Below are 27741 nucleotides of genomic sequence, written 5' to 3'. Positions count from 1 at the left end.
CAGAAGACCATCAGAGTAGACTGGAAGAGAGGTGAGTATTACAGTTCAATAACCTTTGGAAGAATAGGTTTACGGCTGCCCATTATTAATCATTGTTAGCCATATAACAATAACATTCTAGGAAGAGAAAAGGTCACTGGGGAATTCGAGCAGCTCTTTTCATTGATAAACAACACTTTAACAAAATAAGAGCGGTCAAGAAAGCCAAAGTCTGAAAGAAAATACTTTATTATCACTTGTAAACAAGTCACAACAAAACCTGAGTTGGTTATATTTAGAGAATAAGCTTGTATTAAAAAAAACATACGATACCTCATGAAGTAAGCCCTCCCCGTCTTATCCTCTCAGGATGAGGTGAGCCAGGTAAAGAAAAGTTTATAGCATTTAAGGTGTAAACACTCAGTCAGCTAAGTAACAGGGTTTATCTCGGGGGCGGCAGAAGGTATAAAATAGTAAAACGTGGTTTTCCCTTGGAATGTGGGCCTTCATTGACTTTTTCCTAACTTCCTTAATGGCTTCCTTTAAGTTTGTGGCAAATTCAATCATACGGCAGGTGAACTATAACCCCCTGGCTCACCTTGGGGTTATAGTTTTAGGGGTTACTCAGGTAAACAAGGGTCATCTGATTGGATTGCTGTAATCTGATAATATCAGATTGGTCACCTGATATTATCAGGTGACCTTGGGTGTTTAGGTGACCTTGGGTGTTTTGAAAGGCGCCTCTAAATTAAATGTATTATTATTATTATTATCTCAGAGGGCTGTAAGGAGGTGTTATGAGTGCCATGTGGAATGTAGTCCTTCATTGACTCGTTGCTTAATGCTTACACGCCCTTAAACCTCAGTACATTTTTACCATACTCTGCAGCGTTCTGTGTGGCTTATCAGCTCACACTTCAGGTCTCTAACAGAGCATGTGTTCTTAGCTACTTTTAACCATCCCAACTTCATGTATTCTCCTTTCCTCCTCCTCTCTCGTTAGCAGGAACTTTCAACATATTCTAAAAATAACCATCAATTACCTCTCCCCTTGCAGCACCTTGACAAAACCACCATAGAAAATATGGTATAATCACAGGATTCCATCTACACGCTGAAGGAAGCTTCTGTCAATGTTAAACAGCAATAAGAAATCATAAAGAACGTTGTTAACATGTGATGACCAGTGCCATGCCACACTGTAATGTGTTAATCACTGACAAACTGACAAAATAATTCGCAAATTACAAATAAAGGTCTTACAGAAACCCACACCCTAACCGAAAGCCAATGTTTGAAAACATGTTGTGAAATACTGCTAGCTGTTTTCATTTAGTCTCAGAATCATTATCACCAGATGTTTTCTCCAAAGCTTTTGGAACCGGAATCTTTTTACTCTCCCTCCCTATCCTGGGTATTTTCATTTGGATTGACCAATCTTCTCTGAGCTGTACTCATTCTTCTTTGGCATGTAAATGATTAACATTGTCATCTGCTGTGTGATAATGTCCACCTTGGCCAAAGAGGAGGCGTGACGGGCGTCTCTGGAAATCTCCAGAATCCAGGCGGAGAACAGCTGAGTGTGGAGGAAAAGGGTAGAGACTTCAGACTCTACAACGGACAGACACAAACTGGCTCATGACTTAGACCCAGCGGAAAAAACAACTGAAGAAGTCGCGTAGATTGTGCGATTTAGGTCTCTGTGTTTGTGAGACAGAAGTGGAAATAATGTTATCTAGGGCTTTAGCGCATGTATGTAGACTTATGGGGGTCATGTCCTTTGTCGTGGCTCAAATCACGGCTCAGGATCAGTACATGACCAGAGCTTTGAATCTCATGTCTGAGACTCCTCTGATAGATGGGTGAGTAATCAACAAGTCCAGCTAGTGGACCTCTAACTATATGTCTTGAAACCGCTTGATTTCTAAGGATCTGCCTTTCTACTAGCTACTTTATAACTAGCATTATGTAAACTCTTACAATAGTTGACCACTAATTAGATGTCCACTTACTAGCTGATATCTATCTGACTAGCGTTCAACTAACCAGCTAACCTCTTCTAACTAGTTGATCTCTTAACCTCTTAGGCTATGTTTACATGATGATGGTCTGAACGGAAGATGCAAAAGTGGCGTTGCGTCTTAAATTTTTATTCCGCGTTTAGACGAGAATTTTCGGGAGGAAATCTGCGTGCATACGGTGACGCAAAAGTTTGTGGATTTCGATTGGGTATGAATGCCAGGCGGCTAGGTGGTGCTGTGATACACCATCACACTACACCACCATGTCTGAGCTTATGCGTGGAATCTTCCTTCTTCTCTTATCTGCGCCGCGAAAACCAAAACATAATTACAGATCCTTCGCTGTTCAGTAATACTATCTGTACATACCCTGTACATTTCGTGGAAAGACTCCTGTAAGTTTATTAGAGCTGCCAGAGCAGCTTGACGGTCCGACGCATGGAAATAATCCAACATGTTTGTTTATTTCCCTGTACTGGGCCTGTATGTGACGTTAACGCATACGTTATGTGAGCAGATCTGAGCAGAGTTTTGCGTCTTGGCAGTGTAGACGGAAACGCTACGGCGGAGCGTATTCAAGTTTTCCACTCTGGAGGGTGGTTTCAGATTTTTGCGTTTTTAAGCCCCAAAAACACTGTCACCGTCTAAACAAAAGGCACTTCCGATAAAATATTTGGACATTTTTACCTGCAAGCGTCCTCGTGTAAACGGGCCTTACTTTCTATCTTCTAACTAGCTGACTGACAATAAGGTGCTACCATTGACTAAAATGCTTATGCCTTTGTTTTTCAAATGAATGTATAATGGTTTATCAAATGTAAAACCTGTTCATGAGTTGTTTGTTGGACTACTATTAGAAATATTGATGGAATTCTTTCCCCTATTTAATACGAAAGTAACCCAATACTAAAACTACTTTGACAAGCAGCTTTGAACACTGTAGCAACGTAGCATTGTTACATCGCAAACCATTACCACTTGAGTAGGTTTTCATAGTTGCAGTTGTTCTAAAGGGAGTTGATTCACAGTTTTGCGGAAGAAATATTTAAACGAGAGAGCTCCATATTATAAGTTTTATCGTTTTCAAGGTCAAGGTCGATATTATAAGTTTTATCGTTTTCAAGGTCAAGGTCGATATTATAAGTTTTATCGTTTTCAAGGTCAAGGTTGATTATTTACGGATCTAGCCAGTGAATAAATCAGTTTAAACAATCACTATCGGGAGCTTTGTTATAGTCCACATAGTCAATGTATATGTTATATTACATGGCAGAAGTAACAACCTATATAACCTATAACCTGTTCCTCTACACATAGTACTCTTATTGCATCCATAGTGGTAAGCTACATTCATGTACCTATAATTATCGTTATCTATTATATGATTGTTAATCTAGATAGCAGTCGGCCCTACAAGCCAATGTTGGACTGCGGTACATCATAATAGGTTGCTTTTGATAACATGGTGTGTATCTAGTTGTATCTATAACGTCTCATTTTGGATACCAAATTTCTGTGAAACAACCAGGGCAACAACCTCAAATACAAAAGTCTAAAAATGAACATGTACTTCTCATAATCCCCCTCATCCTTGAATTGCCATTTGCAACACTTATTTACAATTGATTTGGAAGTAAAGGGATATTTTTGTGTAGGTTGAATAGTCAATATTTCATTTTCGATTTATTGGAAATTGCGACATATTCCTGCCGAGGCTGATGTAAATAGTTTTGCTGCTACAATTCTGTATGCATTATTTTCATCTGTGTAATTGCTCCATGTTTAAGCTTTAACAGAAGCAATGCGGCTGTGAATTGGCCCTCATTGCGGAAGCAATCCGAAGGGATGTGTTTTTCACACACAAACAAAAATGTGTATAAAATAAAATCCACTCTGTCCTGCCATTTCTGGGATTTGAGAGAATGTGCAAACAGAGCCTCACCATCCATACACACACCGTGGCATTATACGTTTCTGAAAAGCGAAACTTTGTCTTGGGCACTGTTGTCAACCACTACCCAGACAGAACGACATGCATCCCTCCACAGAGCATATGCTGTGGTTTAACTGGAAGTGGTTCTTCACCTGAGAGGGGCTGGATAAAGCAAATGTCCCTATCCATGACGTCAAGGTCGGGGTATTATCAAAACGGCCTGTTCTATCAGACCTGTTCAGAACCACACTTCCACACTTCGGAACAAGACAGCAAACAAACAGGGGCACGGCCAGATTTCAGATTTTTCCCCTACTTAAGTCATGGTTAACATGTGGAGCAAGTGAAGGGCCAGGTATAAGCCATTTTTGCATAATACATCCTCTTTAAGCCACAGTGGGTAGAATTTAGTGGCATTTGCAAAGTGTGCGTGGTTAATGACCTAGATGAGCAGATTTCTCACGTGGCTCTTTTTCCTGTGATTCTCGACCGTCTTCCTCATTGTTGCTAGCCCACAACTTGACACGCCCAAGCATAGATTGTCTTATTGCCTCATTAGACGCTATGCCTCATTAGACGCGTCGATCCCTTTTCAACCTTTATTCAACGATTATGGTCGAATTTAGGTCGATTCAACGGCAGTTTGCTCATACTGTTCCAGGTCGATTCAACGTTGAATGGAAGGCGACCGACGACGGTGCGTCGACCCCTTTTCAACCTTTATTCAACTTTTGAGTATTGAGAGAGCAGAGAGAGAGGTCATGTTTCCCGAAGCTCCGATAGGCATTGGAAAAAACTACTTAATTCATCGTTCAGATCTACTTTATCTTATTTTATTTACCTAACAGTATATAGTTTGTTTCCGTCGTCCTCAATCGCTCGATTCAACAATACATTTTGGCACTTTTTACTCCCGGATCAGACCGCAGAAAAAGCCTTGGACTTTCCTATCGCCAACATGCCTCTGTATTCGGATATCTCAGGCACGGAGACTGGGAAATGCACAGACTGCGCCAAACTGAAACAGACATTGGCTTTAATTGAAACAAGACAAGCAGCAGTAGAAAAATGCAAAGGACTATCACAGGATACAGTGCCGATGGGTGAGTTTGCTGAGCTCACTCAGATACAGCAAGATGATCAAAGCTACACTGTATCCTTCCCGAAGCTGGACAAGGGAGAGACAGTTCCAGCTGCGTCTCACTGGCACAGAGTCGGCGCTAAGCCAAAGCAACATACCAAAGTGAATCAACAAGTTCACTCAACACCAAATGCTAAGCTACCCAAAGCTAAAGTTACATGTATCAGCCGGATTAGCCCGTCACTCAAATCAACCCTGCCACTGAAGAACCGGTTCCTGCCACTTCAAGAGTCCACGAACGCGCCTGCCACCCATGCACCCCTGAGCCCCGAGATGCGTCCGGACGGACAGTGCGGACAGAGACGGAACAACCAGTCGCCACGGAGGCGGGCTGCGCATGTGTCTGCCACCGTCCAACAAGGGCCCATCTCAGAGAAAGCAGATGAACCAGACACTCTGATTATAGGAGACTCAACTATCAAGGATATAACCGGTAAGAAGATCAAAACATGCATCTTCCCATATGGAATGGTTAGTGATAAACCATAAACTAGCCAAAATCATATTGGAAAACCCCAAAATCTCACAGATTATTGTGCATGCAGGATTTAATGATATTCAAAGAGAACAGTCAGAACTTCTGAAGAGGGATTACACTGATCTATTGGATACACTGGACAAAATACACATCAAGTCTTCCATCAGTGGACCCATACCAACAGTTGACAGGGGAATAAACAGATTCAGTCGTCTACTTGCACTGAATACATGGCTTTCCAGAGTCTGCAATGAAAGAGGAAGGGACTTTATTGACAATTTCAACTTATTCTGGGGGCGCAAATATCTTTTCAGAGCAGATGGCCTACACCCAAACAGGTTAGGCTCAAAACTGTTGAGGGACAATCTTCTCTTCTCGCTTTACGCACAGGCCACAATCTTGTCATGGTCTGACGCACAGGCCACAATCAGAGCACAGGTTGAGAAGAAGTGAGACTACAGCCTCCCCCACACAACTACTCTGCCACTATCTGACACACAGATAGCAGACAGCCCACAGACCTTGAAGAGAGACAACAGCCCGCCCGACGCCATCAACACTGTGCCCTCCCCCATCGCTGATGCTGGCTTGGCGAGGAACGGCCACCCCCCTCCTCTGCATTCCCCCATCGACGATGACCTCCAGCCTCATCTCTCCCATAGCCACAACAACAACTCCAGCTCCGATGTCTCCCTTTGCGATTTTCCAGCTGAATTTAAGAAACTGGAACATGCTGGCATCAAACTTGCATCTGTGTCAATGATAGCATCGCCACGTCATGGCCGCAGGCTGCTAACACTGCTAACACCCAGGAGGATGGCGCCCCACCCCCGCCCCCGTACTGATAGTAGTCCTGAGTATTACTGAGACAAAAAAGGGTTCAGCCGTAGACACAGTATAAAGGAAGTTTCTCATAATCTGCTGAACCCAAGGTTGCCTAGGTCAAAGCAGGGCAACTTTCGCATTCATGCTGTAACCACTAAGAGAGTAAACAAAGGGAAACTTAGACACACTGCTAACCTCACAAATCTCATATCTATTGCCTCCAAACCAAAAACAACCTTAAAGCCTATCAACAGCCCCATCAGGATGGCTCTACTTAATGTGAGGTCTCTTAATAACAAATCATTTTTAGTTAATGATTTTATTACCACTTCCAAACTGGATTTTATGTTTTTAACTGAAACATGGCTGGAACAAAATAACAGTGCAACCGTTCTGATAGAGACAGCCCCTCCCGACTATAACTTTTTTGATGCATGTAGATCTGGAAAAAGAGGTGGAGGGGTTGCTGCTATATTTAAAAATGTATTTCAGGGGAAACAGATGTTATTTGGTGATTTTCCATCGTTCGAATACCTTAGTGCTGTATTGAAATGCTCCCCCAGAGTTCTCCTATTAATTATTTACAGGCCACCCACATATTCTGCAAATTTTTTCGATGACTTCACAGAATTATTGTCTAGCATCTCCACAGAATTTGACTGTCTAGTTATAACTGGTGACTTCAATTTTCATACTGATGATTTGAATGACAAGTGTGCAAAAAAACTTTTTACCATTTTGGACACATTTGAACTGTCTCAACATGTGAAAGAGGCTACTCATTGTAAGGGACACACTCTAGACCTGGTTATCACAAAGGGCCTCAATGTTTCTGATCTCTCTGTGACTGATCCTTCCTTGTCTGACCACTTTTGTGTTTTCTTTAACATACATTTTATTCCCGACATACAGACAAAATCAAACACTGTCAAAAAACGGTATATCAATGAAGATTCTAATGTACTTTTTAAAAAGGCCATCTCCTTGCTACCACCTCTAAACCCATGTTCTGCTGATGATCTTGTAGAAAACTTTAATTTGAAAATTTTGAAAGTCATAGATGTCATTGCACCTTATAAGGTTAAAACGATTTCTGGAAAGCAAAAGGCCCCCTGGAGAAAAGCTGCTTCTGTAACAGCACAGAAAAAAGAATGCAGGAAGGTTGAACGCATCTGGCGTAAAACAAAACGTCATATTCACCATGATATCTATAAAGAGAGCCTCCGTGCCTACAATTTAGACTTAAAAAATGCTAGAGAAACATTTTTCTCCAATATCATTAAAACCAACACTAATAATGCAAAAACCCTATTTGCAACTGTTGACAGACTGACCAACCCCCCAACAGAAATTCCACCTGATCTCCATTCCACGCAGAAATGCAATGAGTTTGCAGCTTTTTATATTGATAAAATTGAAGGTATCAGACGCGCCATCAATATCTCCACGTCAAACAAAAATGTTGGACTACCACCCTGTTCAGGCAAAAATTACGTGGCAAGGATGACATGCTTTGATGTTATAGACTCTCAAAATCTTGTGGAAACTGTGACACAACTAAAGCCATCCACCTGTTGCCTTGATACTATACCTACCAACCTCTTTAAGAATGTTTTCGACTGCCTAGCAGTAGACATATTGCAGATAGTTAACAACTCTCTCCAGTCAGGCAAGTTCCCAAAAGCTTTGAAAACTGCAGTTATTAAACCCCTTTTAAAAAAGCGGAGCCTAGATGCCTCTATTATTAACAACTACAGACCAATATCAAATCTACCCTTCATAAGTAAAATCATTGAGAAAGTTGTCCTCCAGCAACTAAATCACTTCCTGGCATCAACTGGTTGCTATGACACCTTCCAATCAGGATTTCGACCCCTGCACAGCACTGAGACCGCCCTTATTAAAGTTGTAAACGACATCCGTCTTAACACAGACTCTGGCAAAACCTCAATACTAATGCTACTTGACCTCAGTGCTGCATTCGACACTGTAGACCATACATTCCTTCTGGAAAGGTTAGAAAACTGGGTGGGGCTTTCAGGCACTGTCTTAAATTGGTTCAGGTCCTACCTACAAAATAGGAACTACTTTGTTTCCATTGGCGACTTTGTATCAGAATCAACCAACGTGACATGTGGAGTCCCACAAGGTTCGATCTTAGGACCCTCTTTATTCAACATCTACATGCTCCCACTAGGGCAAATCATGCAAAATAACAATATTGACCATCATTGCTATGCTGATGACACGCAAATCTATGTATCGCTATCACCAAATTACTATCGGCCCATAGATCTGCTGTGCCAGTGCATTGAGCAAGTGAAGGAATGGATGTGCCGAAATTTCCTTCAACTAAATGAGGACAAAACAGAGATAATTGTATTTGGTTCTAAAACGGAAAGGCTTAAAGTAACCCAACACCTTCACTCTCTGTCCCTGAAAACCTCAATCAAAGCCAGACATCTAGGGGTTATCATGGATTCAGATTTACATTTTGACAGTCACATCAAATCAGTTACAAAATCTGCATATTATCACCTTAAAAATGTAGCAAGACTTAGAGGGCTCATGTCCACCGAAGACTTACAAAAACTTGTACATGCCTTTATCACTAGTAAGCTTGATTACTGCAATGGTCTCCTCACAGGCAGGGGCGGACTGGGGAAAAAAAGTGGCCCGGGAGTTTCTGTCAGACCGGCCCACTCAATACACGGCGTGCGGCCCACTAAGTACACGCCGCGTTGCCCACTCAATGGATCGCGCGTATCGAACAGTCAGTGGCCTTCTGGGAAAAATACCCATACACTTAACATTATTTTGGATGATTACAAAGAAATTACATCATATATGTATGTTTGTTTTTTAATAACATTTGGATCCACCAATTTGCCTGGATGGACACATGGAATAAAATGATTATTGGCTATTGTAACACTCCAAGGTAGGTATAGTTTGCTAGATGAATATGCTTAACTCTTGGCTAGTATCAGATGGTTATACAAGTATAACTACAAAGCCTTAAGGAATGAATGTCAGCAGAGAAAGACCACACAATAAAGAAACTGGAATCAGAGGGTAGAATTAGCATGAACAATATATTAGAAATGAACAGAACAGAACATACGATGGGGTGTGAACATCAGTGGTATCAGTAGTGTTGCATGCTGGGTGTGTGATTGTTTGTGTGTGTAGGGGTGCTGAAGGTGCATAACAAAACAGTAAGTTACATAACGACGTTCCCGAAATTCAGCCGTGGTGCAGAGTTATAGCCACTCCGAGCCAGTGGCACATTGAGCTTCCCCCAAATGCGCTGTTTTGGTGTCTGTAGCTATAATGCAAATGAGGAGGAGCGAGGCGGGTCAAGGAGGAGGGTGGGGGTGTGGCCCTGAGCAGCTTGCAGCCACGGTACCATTCGCTCTGTTTACAGTGGATGTATCGCAATGGCGAGGCTCACACAGCCTTTAGCCGTGTTCTGTAAATATTCTAGAACACACGGGAGTCCTGGAGCTCTATATCAAAATATTATCATATAGCCTACATAGATATCTATATCATATAATATTATAACGGCCAAAAGATGTGTGAGCCGATATTATGAATCTCAAACGACCGCGTTGGGTTCTCCGACGTTCCTGGTTCTTCAACGTCCTCATCAATGTGAAGTAGACTGAACCACGACAAGGAGGAGAAAGGGATCGTTGCCGGGCAGCGCTTAGGCACCTCCGCCTCCGGCGGTGGTCCCTCAGCGGGTCTCAAGCTGGAGACATTCGCCGCAAACAATCCCTTTTTCCTCATGGGTTGAGCGCATGCGTAGAACTGGGTGCCGCGTTGCGTGTATGTATGCAAATCCAAATTCTCTACCTCAATCCGCACAGCTGAGAACACTTCGGCTGTTTAAGAACCAATTTAGAGGTGTTTATTAATAAGGTGGAGATCTTTTCTTACTTTGGACTTCCGAAGTCTGTAAAACACATATTAGAAGACACTTAAAAAAAAATCGAAAAATAGTCACCATGAGTGTGAAGACCAATTGCGAGTAGCAGTATAAAACTCAGTCAGTGCAATTGTGATTAGATAGGTATAGCTCTTGGAGAAAATTACGCTTGTGCCGCTGTGATAACCATTGTAGGGCTGATGCGATGATGGGCGTGGGCCGGTACATAATAGTATTTTGGGCCATCGGCCCACCGGGGATGTCCCCGGTATTCCCGATGGCCAGTCCGCCCCTGCTCACAGGTCTCCCAAAACAAACTCTGAGGAAGCTTCAGCTTGTTCAGAATGCTGCTGCTAGAGTTTTAACAAAGACCAAATTTTTTTATCATATTACACCAATTCTGAAATCGTTACATTGGCTTCCTGTAGGTCAGAGAATTGATTTTAAAATCATGTTGCTAACCTATAAATCCCTACATGGTTTAGGCCCAAAATATTTAACTGATATGCTTCCACTACATCAGCCTTCTAGACCACTAAGATCCTCTGAGACCAATCTGTTAATTATCCCCAGAGTAAACACAAAACATGGGAAAGCAGGATTTAGTTACTATGCAACAAATAGCTGGAATAAACTCCCAGAGGATTTAAGACTTGCCCCAACTCTGAGCACCTTTTAAACAAGACTGAAGACTTTTATGTTTGCTATAGCCTTCTGCTAAAATCTTAAATACATTGCACTTTCTAAAAAGCTTTTTAACTTTGCCTCTATTTTCTATTTTAATACTAAAATGCCTTTTTCTATTTTAGCCATTTCTTTGCATATGTTTTTCTTTTACTTATCTATTATTTTATTTTATTGTATGACAATGTTTATATGTGAAGCACTTTGAGTCTGCCTTGTGTATGAAAAGTGCTATATAAATAAAGTTGCCTTGCCTTGCCTTGCCTATATAATATCACCTGGACTCTGCATGGTCTCCTCCCTTACCCCCCTTGCATTAACCTTGAAGCATGGACCTGAACTTCCCTGGCTGAGTACGATCTTACCTATCTAGGGGGTTAGGTGTACGGTAGGCACCACTGGATCACAGCCATCTCATGCGAACTGCTCTCTCGGACATGCGGGACCGGTACCTTTGCTCGGTTGGTCAATGCATTGATCAGGTTTGTTGTGGATCAAGTTATATTTGACAAGTGTGTTTTATCTCCTGTGTTTCACCTGTGTTCCTTTAGTCATAACGACCTGCCCTGGCAGCTCCGGGAACGGTTTAACAACCAGCTGAACAAAGTGGATCTGAACACGCTGAACACTACACACACCAACATCCCCAAGATCAAGGCGGGGAAGCTGGGGGCACAGGTAGCCTTTTGTCCATACCTTATAATAATGGTATTGCTGATTAGCATAAAACACTTACGACTAAGTAAGTGTATTATGCTATATAAGTGTATTATGCTATACATGCAATTTAGTCTGATACACAACTAAATTGCAATTGCATGTATCAGATAATTTTTTATTTATCTATTTTATTTATAATATATTTTTGTGTATATTTGTCTGTATTTTTCACTATTCAAAACCATACTAACAAACATATCCCTTAAGCTATGTGCTTTAAGAGGGAGCGATCCTGTTGAGATCCTCATGCTGTCTAAACCTTTCCCCAACAACCTCCCATTGTCCACCAGTAGAAGACTGGTTGTACTGCTACAAGCAAACTGCAAATTACAGTGGGCAAATAGAGAGGCCAGTCTGATCTGCATCACGAGACATGGCTCGATAACACCATAACTGACTCTGAATTATTACTGGATTTGGCATGCCACTTAGGTCGGACAGAGACTGCCCCAGCAGTGGGAAAAGTTTTTGGGGTGGTCTGTGTGTATATGTAAATAAAGCATGGAGTAGATCGGCCAGCTTCAGAGAAACATGCTGCACACCAGACGCGGAACTATTATGTGTGTCTTTTAGACCGAGATACCTCCGCCGAGAGGTTGGGTCAAGTGACAGTGGTAGCTGTTTATTTCCCACTCTCTGGCAATGACGCACGCGCAGCGGAGATAATCACAAACTACGCTCAGCGCATAGAAACAGAGATAATCCAGATTCACCTTTATTTATTATGGGGGATTTTTAATTCCTGCAGACTGATTACCTCATTACCAACCTTCCAGCAGTAGGTTTAAATGGCAGCAGGGACAATAATACTCTTTGTTATGGTGATGTGAAAGACGCCTACAAAGCAAGGCAAAATACACCTTTGAGCACTGCTGATCACTATGTAATACACCTTATACCTGCCTACAAAACCCAGTTACAACGGGAGGATGTGTTACTGGGAAGGGTAAAGCAAGGGGACAGCTCATGAATCTTCAGAATGCATCCGATTTTGTGAAGAAAACATTATACCTTCAAAGACAGTTCAAATATTCTCCAACAATAAACCTTGGATTACCAAAGAACTCAAAACAACAATCAATAAAAAGAAAATTGCTTTTAACTCAGAAAACAGAATCAAAACTGATCCAGGCAAAACTCAACAAACAAATTAAGAAGGCCAAAAGAGTGTATAAGGAAAAAGTGGAAAAGCTTTTCCAAGACGGTAACGCCACGGAAGAGAATAACCGAGTTCTATCACTTCAACTAACTAAGAGAGCACGAGGAATCGGGGAGTCCGGATTCCAGTATCCAGAGACATTATGGTTACCCGCAAACAAGCCACAACAAAGCCGAGGGAGGTTTGCAAAGACACTGACGAATGATTCTCGTCCTACTCCTTATATCTTCACTTTTTGCAATTCATCTTCCAAACTTACATAACATGTCAGACCATACAGATAACGTTTAGAAAAATAGCATGTTCGATTGGTTCAAAGTCCTGTGTTTATAGGACCGTTTTTGGAATGAGCATTTTAGGCCCAACTCAGACCGAATTTATACGGGAAATATTTTCCAACATTAATGAATATGCCTGACAATAATCATAATTTGCCATAGAATATAGGGTTCATTTCTTACATAAAGCATGGAAGGGTGTTAAGACACTGGTCGGCCTCTCCTCCAACTGTAACACAAAATATCCCACAGAACAAAGCCCAACTGAATTTGATGAAGATCTCAACAATTTCTACTGCAGGTTTGAGCAGAAAGACCTTTCCACAGAAACAGAGGCACTCATGAATGGGCTAACAGACAATTCAGTATCCACAGCAGCATTTGCAGTACAGAGGGAGGACGTAGAGAACGTTTTCAAAGGAGTAAACCCCAGCAAAGCAGCTGGTCCTGACAGGATATCAGGTCGCCTCCTGAAGACCTGCTGCAGGGGACTCTCAGGAGCTTTCTGTGGGCTCTTCAACCGCTCACTAGCACAGCACTCCGTCCCTGCCCTCTGGAAGTCTTCCATCATCTGTCCAGTGCCCAAACACAGCAACCCCACCTGCAATAATGACTCTCGCCCTGTAGCCCTGACATCAATAGTGATGAAGAGCTTTGAAAGGCTCATTCTCACTAAACTGCAGATGGAGGTGGGTGGCTTTACTGACCCACTTCAATTTGCCTACAGGAAGGACGGAGGGGTTAATGATTCAGTTGAGACGCTGCTTCATAATGTCCACATGCACCTGGAGAAACCAGGGAACTTTGCCAGGCTGGTGTTCATTGACCTTTCAAGTGCATTTAAAACTTTTAACTGCCGTTCACAACAATGGTATGTGACACCAGCACGGCCCGCCTCCTCCGTATAATTTCAAGACAAGTATTGCCTTAAATGTAAAGCTATATATGTAAGATACTCTGGTCAACAGATATGCTTTAGTCTTGGGCTGCATCCGAATACTTAGTACATACTATTTCTGTTCAGCGTCTACTACTTGACACTAGACCAACGACTGCAGAAGTGAGAATCCTGACATGGTATATATTAAATACTCTACTCAAACTCAGTGCAGCAACTGCAGTCTGCGGTGGACGACGTCTCTCTCTGTTGCAGGGATAACCATCTCACCTTGAACATCTCGAAAACCAAAGAGATGGTCATCGATTTCAGGCACTCCTCCACCAACCCCCCCCCCCCTGCTCTTCAGTTAGATGGCCAGATAATCGAGAGACTGGAAGAATACACATACCTCGGTTCCATCACTGATCTCAAGCTCACCTTCAAAAGTAACACATGAAATGTAGAAACGTCAACAACAACTGTACTCTCTCCAGAGGCTACGATGGCTGCAAGTCGACAAAACAATACTTCAGTCATTTTACATCTCCTTCATTAAACCCGCCTCGCCTTCAGCATCCTTGGGTTCCCTGAGTGAGGTGAACAAATGTCCCCTTAACAGGATCATAAAGATGAGTGGGAGGATCATTGGACAGCCACAGACCACCACTCTCACAGCCATATAGGAAAAACAGGCCATCAGGAAAAGTAGACGGATCATATCGGACCCCACTCGTAACCTCAACAACCAGTACCATCTGCTACCTTCAGGGAGGAGACTTCGTTCCCTGCCTCTAAGAACCAAACGAGCCATGTCCACCTTTGTTCCAGCTTCCATCAGGCTGTTGAATAAACAGTTAGCCCCCCCCCATCCTGCCCAACCCAACCCATCACTCCAGACTTCACCCTATTCACCTTCCACCGACTAACAATCTATCCTCCCGACCCATACCGCCATCCCTACCCTCAGGGTGTTTTTTAGCTTTTAAGAATTTATTCTCGTACACGATTATTACTAACTGTTTATTGTTGAAGTATGTCTTGATTGTATGTGCCTGACCACAAATGAATTTCTCTTTGGATTGAATTGAATACTGTGCAGCTCTGAGTGTCCACCTTGGAGATTAAGATTGGCAGCTCCCAATGTCTACTCACTCTGTGTTTGTCTTTTTATCCATTGTGCCTTTGTAGTTCTGGTCAGCCTTCGTCCCATGTGATACTCAATACAAAGACGCAGTGAGACAGACATTGGAACAGATCGATGTGATCCACAGGATGTGTCAGAAGTATCCAGAAACATTTCGCTTCACCGCCAGCAGCCAAGGTCAGACTCACAGTCAACGCGTCTCATTTTAAACGCTCTAACCCTTTTGTTTGATACATCATCATCTTTTTGACTGTATTTTTTACCATTTACTAACACATTTTTTAATGGACACGTTTATCCTAAGTAACTAACAATGAATTAAGATTGATTTATGAGCTGGCATGGGCAAGGGCATTTTGCTATAGGATAAATACAGTTGCTGTCATGATTTCCCCTCTCAGTCGTCTCATGCTGTAATCCATTTCGATGGTACGCCGGTTCGTGCAATTCGTAAATTGCAAATCTCCCAGCTTTCTTGCGGAATTAGCGGGGGCACGTCCCCTTTTGGTCGTTGCATATTTCCCGTTTCTCGTTGGCTAGTCAGTTGTTATTGTTAGCCTCTTTAGCAAACCAGCTCGAAAACAAACAACACAACTTTACATTGTATTGCATGCACAGCAAGACTGTGCAATGCATAAATTGGTGACCGGCATAAAGTAGCAATGTAATCAAGTGTGTAAAATAATAAAAAATCGACATTATAATTACGAACGTGATACAAATACAAAAAAAAGAAATCTGATGACTCCGATTTACATGACGACTCAGTGTTTCTGAAGTAGTAGAAGAAAACACTATTCAATGAGTGAATTAGGCCTATTATTTTGCCATAAACTGAGCCATACCCGAGCAAACCCCCCCCCCCCCCCCCCCACACACACACATACCAAAACTGAACCCCCGGAACTGAAGCCACCCCCCCCCCCCCTCTTTCTTCTTCTCACTATACCCACTCACTATCCTCTATACTCAAATACTCTATACCAATAACCTCTTCTCTACTACTCTAATCCAAGGAACGTTATATATACCATAACAAAATATTCTACTTTACTCCCACTAATTGTGAACCTCTCCCCTGCTGTGCGGTCAGAGATCAGAGCGGCGTTCAGAGACAATAGGACGGCCTGTCTGATCGGGGTGGAGGGGGGTCATTCCCTGGACAGCTCCCTTGGGACCCTGCGCGCCATGTACCTCCTGGGGGTCCGCTACCTCACCCTGACACACTCCTGCAACACACCCTGGTAGAAGCGCACACACACGCACACACAAACCATATTGAGGCACAAACAGACACATGCTGACACACACATACCTGTGCAACAAACCATTGTAGGAACAAGCCCACACACACGCACACACAAATCAAGAAATGCAGACACACAGACACACACACATACATACAAACAAACATATACAGCTGGAGAACCTATTTGCGGAGACTAAGGGGGTGTGGGAACACATATAGCCTTATAGGATGTGTTGACTTAGGGATATCTGGCGACATGAGAGAACCAGCAGCTGGCTGTTTTATATTAAATTAGTGTTTAAGGAAAAGGAACCGATGCATTGGGGAAAGAATGTAAGGAAAGAAGGAAAATGAGAAATGCACAAATAAAGGAACCATGGGGTAATTTTGATTGTTCTGCTGACAGGGCAGATAACTGGCTGGTGGACACCGAGTCTGGACACTCCGAACACAACGGGCTCTCTCCATTTGGCAAGGTAAGTCAATAGGCTATAGATATATATATATATATATAAAACTATCTATACACATACATGCATACATACATACATATAAAGCTCATTATCTAGATTCTAGATAATGTATGCATAGTTTATCTTTGATGTACTGACCTTCAAGATTCTGGAAGGTCAGTTCATCATACACACATGCATTATATAATGTACGTCCGTAAATAACCTCTGGAAATTACATACATACATAACATTCCGGCATAAAGTACATTTTCCAGAAGGTTAGTGAATATCAACTTGTCAATCATACATTTGAGACGAGACAGTGATGGATTGGCTCCTGTGAGAACTGCACATTTTTAATGATTAAACTATTATCTTATTGGGGAATAACAAACAGAAAACAAATAAGGGCATATTTTCTGTAATTGCCCTTACATTATGTTTATACATATTTGCGTGTCCATATGTTTACGTACGTGAATGTATGTATGTTTCCATACGTTTGTGTATGTTTGTTTGATTAGGCATACATACACAAACATATGCAAAAACAAAACCTCAGAAATGGGCATGGTGATGAAAATCTATAAATCGGCAGTCGGTATCGGAATCTGCCAATTTGCTTTTAGAAAATGGAAAACCAAGATCTGATTCTGATTGTTTGTGATTGGTGCATCCCTGTCACGGTTAGCGTGTGGCAGGTAGGCAGGTAGGACCGAATAGCAGACAGTTCAGGTAAAGGGTAATTTATTAACGCAAAAGGCATGGAACACCGAGAACACAGGTGACACGGGTAAAACAGAGAACACCGGGAACACACAGGACGCAACTCACCACAAACCACAATGATCCTACAAGGAACAAAGGAAAGACAAGGGTTTAAATACCAAACATAGGGCACGGAACGAGGAACAGCTGAAACACATTAGGGGAGGGAGCAGTAATCACACAGGAGGGAAACTTGACTGGACATGGGGAGAAACAAGACAGAGATGCCGAAGTAAAACAGCAAACACACCAAAACAAGACAAGGGAACAGACGGACCATGACACATCTCTAATGAGGATGTACCAAAGTGGTACATTGTAAACAAATGGTCTTTTTTTGGTCTTTTTGGTTTGTGGGGGTGGTTAGCGACTGAAAAAGTGGCAGATAAGTAGAATAAGAAGAAGAAGTTTAACAGTACTTGCCCTGCTTGCTGCAGTGCAAGTAATGAATTACAAATCTTGTTTCTTCCAATCACAGCAAGTGATCAAGGAGATGAACCGGCTGGGAATGTTGATAGACCTATCCCATATGTCAGTGGAGGTAATGAACCAGGTACTAAACATGTCGGCAGCCCCCGTCATCTTCAGCCACTCCTCCGCCTACGGCATCTGTCCTCACAAAAGAAACGTCCCCGACAACATTCTCCTCAAGGTGGTGAGTTCAAATCTCAGGAGAGAGAAATAGAATTTATTATATATTTCTGTAAGTGTGCATAGTGTTTCACTATCTATAATACTATGATACTTTTATATAATAGTTATTATTCATTAAATGATTTATTGATGAGGGGAAAGGAGGATAGGAGAGGGGGGGAATGAGAAGAAATTAGAATGAGAGAGAATGCGAAGATGAGAATGAGAAGATGCGAATGAGGAGATTCGAAGAGAATGGAGGTAGGTGAAGAGAAGAGGGGAATTGGGGAATGGTAAGAAGAGGAGTAGACGAGAGGTAAGAAGGGAATTGTAGTGCAGGAGAGGGGAATTGGGCTGTAATGTAAATGGCAATAAAGACCAGTTTTCAAAGAAGCTTTATTAAAATAACATTTAAACGAGACATGTTGCCATGGGCTTTCTTTGAAGAAAATGTGTGCTGTTGCATGGGCAAACGCTCCATATTGGCAATTTCCATGTGCATAGCGAGGCTATTAAGCAAACATGTTAAGTTTTAATTCCCTAGGCCACTTTCAAGTGGACTTCTGAATTATTGAAACGTTGGCTCATTTGCATATCGTATTAGCATTTTTTTATTTTATAAAATGGAAATTGCTTTAGATGGGCACGATGAAGGAGCATGATTAATGCATTTGGATTAATGGTACATTTTTGATGGTTTGCTCAAGGTTTTCCAAAACTCTTAACTACAGAAAAATCTCTCCATAAGGATCTTATTGTTCCTAGAGGCAATAATGTCATTATTGACATGGTTTAGAAACTTTCGTCAAATGGTGCAGTTATAGCTACCAAAGTAGTCAAATCGGTACCTAACTTTTTGGAGACCTTTAAGTGTACCAATTTTGTAATGCATGCATGCATTTACGGTACATTCTTCACAATTATTTCAAGGTTTTCCAAAACTTTTAAGGTAACTGAATATTTATCCAGAAGATCTTATGGGTCCTTGTCAAATAATGTCAAATAATGCCAGAGACTAAGTTTCTAATGAGATCCTGTGATCCTCCTTCACAGGAGGATCACATTTGGTGATAGATACAGCTGGTGATAGATACAGCTGGAGATTCGAAAACTAAATATTTCTAATAGAAAAAGCAAATATATACTTTTGGTGTGAACAGATGATAACATTACGAATTTCTGGTCTAATATGCGGCCCTTATGGCCTGTTTGGTGGAAGTGACAAAAGAATAATCTGTTTTCTTTCTTCATTCTTTCATTTCACATTTTTTTCTGGTCTCCCACCTCCATCTCTTGTCTCTCCCAATATTTGCATTTTTGAAACCTCTCATAATAATAATGTTTATTTTATATAGCGCCTTTCTCACACTCAAGGTCGCTTTACATTGTCATGAGCACACACGGAACAAGACAGCATAACATGAAGCTCAAAAACACAAATACATTTTTTTTATAATAATAATAATATATACAGAGGGTCTATGCAGTGGGAGAAAATACGTTTCTTGAACAGAAAAATCTTGAGATGAGCTTTAAAGAGAGGGAAGTTGGGATGGTCACGGAGGGACTTAGGAAGGGAATTCCAGAGTTTGGGAGCCATGGCGCTGAAATAACTGAAGAACACCCAGGGTAGGAAGTCTGGTGCGGGGGACAGAGAGGAGATTGTGGTTAGATGATTTGGGGGAGCGGGATGGAGTATAAGGGGTCAGATGGTCACAGAAGTAAGGAGGAGCAAAGTCATGGAGGGCTTTGAAGGTGAGAAGAAGAATTTTGAATTTTATCCGGGACAGAACCAGTAACCAGTGAAGCTGAGAGAGAATAGGGGTGATTTGAGCAGATTGCTTGGTATGAGTGAGTAGCCTGGCTGCTTAATTTTGAATATATTACAATCCTTGGAGTGATTTAGTTGGGAGGCCAATGAAGAGGGAGTTGCAGTAGTTTAACCATGAGGTAATGAAGGAGTGAACCAGGGTTAGAGCATCAGAGGTAGAGCGGAAGGGGCGAATGCGGTCTTAGTGAGGGATTTAATGTGGGGATCGAAACTGAGTGAGGGGTCAAGCAGTATGCAGAGGTTTCTGACAACGGAAGCAGATTGTGCCATTGTTCCATCAATGTTCGGACTGAGACCATGGGCCCTATTTTAACAGTCTGAAACGCAAGTGAGAAGCGCCAAACGGAAGTAGCTTTGTGGGCGGTTCTATGGCGATGTTGCTATTATACCGGCGGATAAATGACTATTGCGCCCGACGCAAATCTATAAAGGGTTGCCCTGAAGTAACCTATTTACCTGTAGGGGTGGTTTGGGCGTAACGTGCAATAAACCAATGAGAGTGCCATCTCCCATCCCCTTTAAGAGCCATGAGCGCATTTGATCTGACGAGTTGATATTTTGACAACGCGTTTGCAGTCTCCGATGAGACAGATGCATTACCACATGAATTTTAAACTTCAAATGGCTCAGTTTATGGCCAAATAATTTGTCCTAATTCAGACATGGAATAGCATTTTCTTCCGCAACTTCAGAAATACTGAGTCCTCAAATAAATGTTACCAAAGAAAACTTAACACACATATGATATGCGGTAACTGTGGTTCTATTTAATGATATACGCAATACATTAACAAACGTCGTTTCTTGCCAGTATTGTACACATTATCGTTATCGACTTGTGTTCCTAATATGCATGCGTCCGTTAAGTGGCCTATACATTGCCATGGACTGTATTATGCGTTACACGTTTAGTTTGCGTGTGTTTAAACAGATGGATGCACACACGCGCACCCGCATTCATTAATTATTTTACACATGCAAACACGCGTGCCCGCATTCTCACACGCGGTGAAACAATGTTTTCTCACGATCAAATACTCATCAATCCTAAAAGTTATGGGCTTGTACACGATGTCTGTTAAGAGAATATGTGTTTTGCTGTACGGTGTTTGCAGATGCATTGCTTTAAAAGTACAACTTATTACCGCTGTATCAGCTGTTCTTTCCCAAATAATTTACCAAGAATGTGTGGCTAGGTAGAATAGAAAAGCAGAGTGTATGTGCGAGGTGCACGAGCAACATTATTCATGCGCCCTTAAAATAGCATCTGAACAACGCGCCACTGACTTTAAACCAGGTATTTCCTGGTTTATGGCGGCATTGTTTTCTGAAACTGCAAAATAGCACCAGGGAACGTTTGCGCCAGATCACGCCTCCTCCTTTCGCTGAACCGCCCCTTGGGGCGCAAGATCATTCCCTAATTTAGCCACGTGTGCCTGTGGAGGGAAAAGAACGCTCCGCACCAGTTGCAAACTAGCAACGACACATGCGTCTGTGTAGAAAGTAAATTGCACTGGATGCAAGATAGGGCCCTATGTGATTCGGACTGTTGAGATTTGGGACTGATTTCTGTTTTATCTGTGTTTGAGAAAGTTACTGTGCATCCAGAGCTTTAGGTCAGATAGGCAGTCAGTGAGTAAGCTGGGAAGAGGATCAGTGGGCTGATAAACCCAAATGCAGCGCTTAACTCCAGAAGGATTAGAATGTTGTGGAACAATTATCCACAGACAGGAGCAGGTCGTTTACGACTCGAAGGAGTGCAGTCTCTGTGCTTTGATGTGTAAGGAAACCAGATTGGAAATGCTTGTTGAGTTTATTGTCGTGAGAGAGGACTGAAGTTGTGTAGCAAGTTGTATTATGTATTATACTGAGTTTAGTCAGCTTCCTGACTCTGCTAAATAGGCAGACTTGGCTCCGCCCAGCTATCAAGCCTTTTGTTCTCACCTTAAGTGACAGAAACTAGCGTGAAAGAGATTGTATTCCAGCACGTTAGCATTATCATCTACAGGAAGTACACCGAATATGTAGGAAGAACCAGGCCTCTAGCCATAATAACAGGGGGTCCCTACACACAAACGGCCAATATAACAATCATATTTCCAATCTATTCATAATTTTAGCGCCAGTGAAACAAGAAATTCTGTATAAATTCCACCTAACATTGTGTTTGTTGGTCAAATATTGTCGTTGTTAGGCTCTGCGACTTCCAAAATGGTTACTTTTTGCGTTGGAATTCTCACGTTCTAACCTTAATTCTAGACTTAACGGAATTCAATGAGACCAACTGAAAATATACGAAGCGGGTATGAAATTAAATTGAAAAGGTATCAATAATATCGAAAATCTGTTCAAGTGTGTTGATTTGTTAAATGTTTGAATGGGGGGGAACGGTTAAACAATGACCAAGTTGCAAAGTGAAAGTCTGAAGTAGTTGAAGTGAGGCCCCGTCCACACGGAGCCGAAACGGGCGAAAAAACGATCCGGTGTCGTTTTATGCGGTTCAGGAATATCTCCGTGAATACGGATTCATTGCAAAACCGCATCGAGCTGTAGAAACGCTGTAGTAAATATTCAAGACGCTGGTTCTCCACAGAAAAAAGTGGAGCGCATCAAGCCTGCGCGCATACAGCCTGCGGCCCTGCGCGCTGTATGCAAACATACCGTTACGAGGAGATTCAACCGTTTAAATTGAGCAGAAATACTTTTTAATGTACAGTTAGTAATTAAATTTATCAAGGGGCTGTATTTAAAGCTACAAAAAGAATACAAATAATAAAATAAATAAAAATTTCAACGCAACTCTGACGTCGCCCAGCTGGTGGGGGGCTAATGATGTCATCAATTGTGTTTCAGGCGTCCACACGAATCCTAACACGAAACCGCATTGGTCCGGATAGACTTGAAACCACCCACGGACATGTAACAGAAAAGGCTCCGTGTGGACGGGGCCTAAGTTGGATGGCTTCGCCTTCCTCCCATTGACTTCCATTACAAAAAATAATATTTTATAGTAGAATATCTTAAAAAGTTTAATATATATTTACCATGTTATGTATATTTAACATGGTTGAACATGGTAGTGCACAATTCGAAGCTAATCTGAACACTTTAAAAGTGGAATGTAGTCTCTAGGTGAAAAATGTGGAAGGAGTATAGGGTCCTTCCACATATATAGTTGAGCGCTGCTTTCGGTACTCACATAATAAAACAAATCTTTGAACTCTTACCTTTCCTCCACAGAGAGACAAAGGCGGCATTGTCATGATAAACTTCTACAACGACTACGTAACATGCAGCAGTACGGCCAACGTCTCCAATGTAGCGGGTACAATATTTCATCACTAGATGACAGCACCTATTAAAGAAATACCAAAAAATGAAATTTATTCAATAAATCATCGACTCTGTTGTGACCCTGTGATTGACTTTGTCCTAGATCACTTTGACTACATAAAGAAATTAGCGGGACCCAGCATAATCGGCTTTGGAGGAGATTATGATGGAGTGAAAAGGCAAGTAGAAACTCTGTCCACCCTAACAACTTTCACGTTGTCAAATATTGGACAAAAATGTCAATGTGTGCGTGTGCACGCGCGTGTGTGTGTGTGTGTGTGTGTGTGTGTGTGTGTGTGTGTGTGTGTGTGTGTGTGTGTGTGTGTGTGTGTGTGTGTGTGTGTGTGTGTTCAGGGTACCAACGGGTCTGGAGGATGTGTCTAAGATGCCGGTGTTGGTAGCAGAGCTGCTGGCAAGAGGATGGAAGGATGAGGAAGTCAAAGCAGCTTTAGGAGAAAACCTTCTCAGGGTTCTCAAAAAGACAGAGGAGGTGAGAGGAAACACACACACATTCTCACACACACAAGCACCACATCATGACATAGGCTACACTACACAAAGACACCCGCAAAAACACACACAGGGCCGTATCTTCCACCCAGCACAATTGTCTTTCTACACCGAATCGTATCGTTGCTAGTTTGCACCCGGCGCAAAGCTGATTTCCCCCCACAGCAAGCTCGCACCACTACACTTGCGCCCTGAGAGCCGTGTCGGCGTAAAGCAGAGGCGTGTTCCGGCGCAAATGATACATGGTGCTATCTTACTGGTCGATCGATTCTGCAATTGCGCCGCTGACCGAAAAAATCCTGGTCTAGGTGCCCTAGCGGATAGCGGAGTTGGTGTTGCTATTTTGACGTGCCAGGCAGGTCGGAAGTGTAACATAAGCTTACACACACATAGGCTATACACAGCTCAAACATACAAACAATTAGCCTAATTTAAATATTACGATGTAAAAGATTGCTCATATGTGTGAAACTGCATAGAAATAGCATGTGGATTGTGGAAAAAAACAATCTTTCAATAGGGGCTGCATGAATGAACACTGTAGTTCATTGAAATAATAATAATAACAATAATAAACTCAAACAAAGTATATCCCAGCCTTCCAAAGCAAAATCTCGTTTTAGGGTAGCTAAATGATAATGTTGGTTAAATAATTTGGGAAAGAACAGCTGATACAGTGGTTATAAGTTGTACTTTTAAATTAATGCATCTGCAAACACCGTACAGCAAACACATATTTTCTTGACACAGACATTGTGTACAAGCCCATAACTTTTAGGATTCATGAGTATTCGACAGTGAGAAAACATAGTTTTAACACGAGTGAGTGTTCGTTTTAGTGCGGATGATGCTTGGCGCGTGTTTGTGCAGCCATCTGGTTAAATGCCAAAAAACTAAACACGTAACGCATAATACAGTCCACGTCAATGTTTAGTCGACAATGATAATGTATGCAATACTGGTAAAAAACTATGTTTGTCAATGTATTGCCGCATATTATTAAATAGACCCACAGTGATATGATATGCGGCCACAGGACCGCATATCATATACATGTTAAGTTCTCTTGGGTGTCTTGAAAGGCGCCTCTAAATTAAATGTATTATTATTATTATTATTATTATTAAGTTTCTTTATTTACATGACGACTCAGTGTTTCTGAAGTTGTAGAAGAAAACGCTATTCCATATGTGAATTGGGCCATAGTGTTTGGCCATAAACTGAGCCATTCAAAATTAGAAATTCATGTGGTCATGTGTCTCAGCGCAGACTGGAAACGCGCTGTCAAAATATCAACTCGTCAGGTTCAAATGCGCTCATGGCGCTTAAAGGGAATGGGATGGTGTTCTCATGGTTTATTGCATGTTACGCCCAAAACACACCTTCGGGTATTCAGACCAACCCATATTAGATTTGCGTCGGGCCCAAGAGTAATTTATCTGCCGGTATAATAGCAATAGTGCCAGAGATCCGCCGACAAAGCTACTTGCGTTTCGCGCTTCTCACTGGCGTTTCAGACCGTTAAAATAGGACCCACATACTTAAACACACAATCACTGAAAGTACATAAGCAGATACACACAGGCACTACATTAAGACAAAATAAACACAAACACACCCTGACTGTAATTAAGCACACACACAAACACACACACACACACGGTACATTACCACACACAGTCCATAAACACAAACACAGACACAGTATGACAAAGTACATAAACACACAAACACAAACCCACTCACGCTCTGTCTGCGCTCAGGTGCGGGACAGTCTGGCCGTTGCTCCACCAGACGACGTCCCCATTCCATTGGAGAAGGTGCAGAACACCTGCAGGACCAGTTATGGTTACCCTGACAGCAGTCACCCAGACAGCAGCTCGTGGGGCTCTTCTCTCAGCTGGCTGACTGTCCTCATGTCTTTGTTTGCCTGCCTCCAGCTCAGAGAGCATTAGATGGGTCTGGCTGCCTGTCTCACTCTCAGAGAGGACTCGAAAGGTCTGGAATATAGTCCTGCATACTTTGTCGGCTTAGCTCAGGAGGTAGAGCAGTTGTCTTGTAACTGAAAGGTTTCTAGTTCGATCGGTGTTGATGTGTCCCTGAGCAAGACACTTAACCCTAACCCTAACAATCCCGAATGAGCAATCACACATAGGACTCCTTGCAAAATATTTCTGTTTACTACGGAAACACACATTACAGAAGCTATGATGGCCTATAGTCACTTGCAAGGCCCGTCATCTATTTCACTCTATGGCCAGCTACAGATCAACTCCCTTGACGGTAGTTATCTTTCCGGCTTATTCCAGAAAGGTGCATTATTTTAACTCCTACAGTCATTGTCTTTTAACCCTTTACTTGTTTTTCTTTTTGCCTCAGTCCATTTCTTGCGTTTAAGCACTTTGGTGCAGCTCAGCCGTCTGTAAATGCGCTTAAGAAATAAAGATTGACCTGACTTGACTCGTTGTAATCTGAATTACAATAACACGTTGTCCTCCATACAGACTTGAGATTCCTGTCTTTTTTTTTTTCGTATGTTGAAGTCGCTGATATTCAAACTCTGAGATTGGAGACAAGATGGAGGAAGCAGCTCAAAAGATAAATGTGTTTAGTCTGATAAAACAATGTAGGAGCAGAGTAAGTAAAAAGTTAATTGTATCTATACATTTCAATCATAAATACAATTTCAGAAGTGGATGATCAATGGTGAATAAAATATATTGTTATAACAAGCAATTATATGAAAAATAAAAAGACTAGTGCGAAATCGGCACTTCCACTTATTTGATCCCAATACATTTCAAGACTATTGTATATAGTTAGACTAGATGTATGTATAAGGTGATAACCTTATAGAAACAGCTAGTTTACCTGTATATACAATACAGCTTATAACCTTATTCATACATCTAGTCTAACTGTATATACATGTCAGCGTTTATTTACATTCAATATCAAAGTTTTTAGATAAGTATATATCAACGTATAGTTTTGAACTGCTCGTGGGGCTTTTCATTGCTCTTTTGTTGTTTTGAGGGAATATAATGGGGGTAGGCTATAGGCCTACTCTGTTTACAAAATTAGCAAAATATGTATTTAATATTTCACAAACGTGGAACAATTAGCTAAATTTCATTCTGAATCCGGCCCCGCCCCCTCGGTTCTCAAGCACTTTTTTACGACCTATGGCCATCATTTATTTTTCTTTGACATGGATGTTACACATGAACATATTATATTCACACAATATTCTTAATAGCCCCCACATGATTGATTCTTGGTTCCTGTCGTAGGAACTTGACGATGGGAAGTACAGATCAGGTAGCTTAAGAGTTTATGAGTTCTATGTAAGGTGTAATTTACAAAAACTTATTTTATTACCTTAATAGTGCACATGACAATTTCACCGGTGGAGACATGAATCTGTATTGAAAGTGTTGCCGTTTTGGACTCGTGGAGCTCTACATCTAAATAATATAATATAGGTATCTATATGATATATTAAATATAATATCCCGGCCAAAAGCTGTGTGAGCCTCCAGATGATTATAATGAATTAAAGACTGCGTCGGGTACTCAGACGTCTCTGGTACTTCCACAACAAGTAAAGACTCGCAGTGGGGGTTATCTCGGCCAGAGTCCTGCACGGGTTCGGGTACCCGACGGGTGACTCACACAATTTAGATGAAACGAGCCTTCTCCGGTGATGGATATGTTATTCTGTCAACTAAAACCGTCCTCAGTGGATGATGTGGGGTTTTTTTGCACAGCAATCTAAAGCACCAT

At 41.8% G+C, this 27741-nt stretch overlaps 1 protein-coding gene across 1 annotated transcript; it reads left to right on the top strand.

Moving 5' to 3' along the window:
* The first annotated feature begins 1433 nt into the window (after positions 1-1433).
* On the top strand, positions 1434-26460 carry dpep1 (dipeptidase 1). Its single transcript, XM_060071097.1, has 10 exons — positions 1434-1841; positions 11547-11673; positions 15221-15353; positions 16270-16420; positions 16832-16901; positions 18127-18303; positions 23353-23437; positions 23549-23624; positions 23800-23935; positions 25719-26460. The coding sequence occupies exons 1-10, from the start codon at positions 1708-1710 to the stop codon at positions 25908-25910; spliced, it is 1281 nt and encodes a 426-aa protein (XP_059927080.1). The 5' UTR covers positions 1434-1707; the 3' UTR covers positions 25911-26460.
* Positions 26461-27741: the final 1281 nt, after the last annotated feature.

The sequence above is a fragment of the Gadus macrocephalus genome, chromosome 14 (genome assembly GCF_031168955.1).
Source record: "Gadus macrocephalus chromosome 14, ASM3116895v1".
NCBI lineage: Eukaryota > Metazoa > Chordata > Actinopteri > Gadiformes > Gadidae > Gadus > Gadus macrocephalus.
Note: the sequence above shows the minus strand (reverse complement) of the source record. Positions and strands in the feature narration are given on the sequence as shown.

Coding starts and splice junctions, on each gene's coding strand:
- dpep1 (XM_060071097.1), top strand. CDS start 1,708: ATGTTATCTAGGGCTTTAGCGCATGTATGTAGACTTATGGGGGTCATG. Junction 23,625..23,799: donor GATTATGATGGAGTGAAAAG/GCAAGTAGAAAC, acceptor GTGTGTGTTCAG/GGTACCAACGGGTCTGGAGG. Junction 23,936..25,718: donor TTCTCAAAAAGACAGAGGAG/GTGAGAGGAAAC, acceptor GTCTGCGCTCAG/GTGCGGGACAGTCTGGCCGT.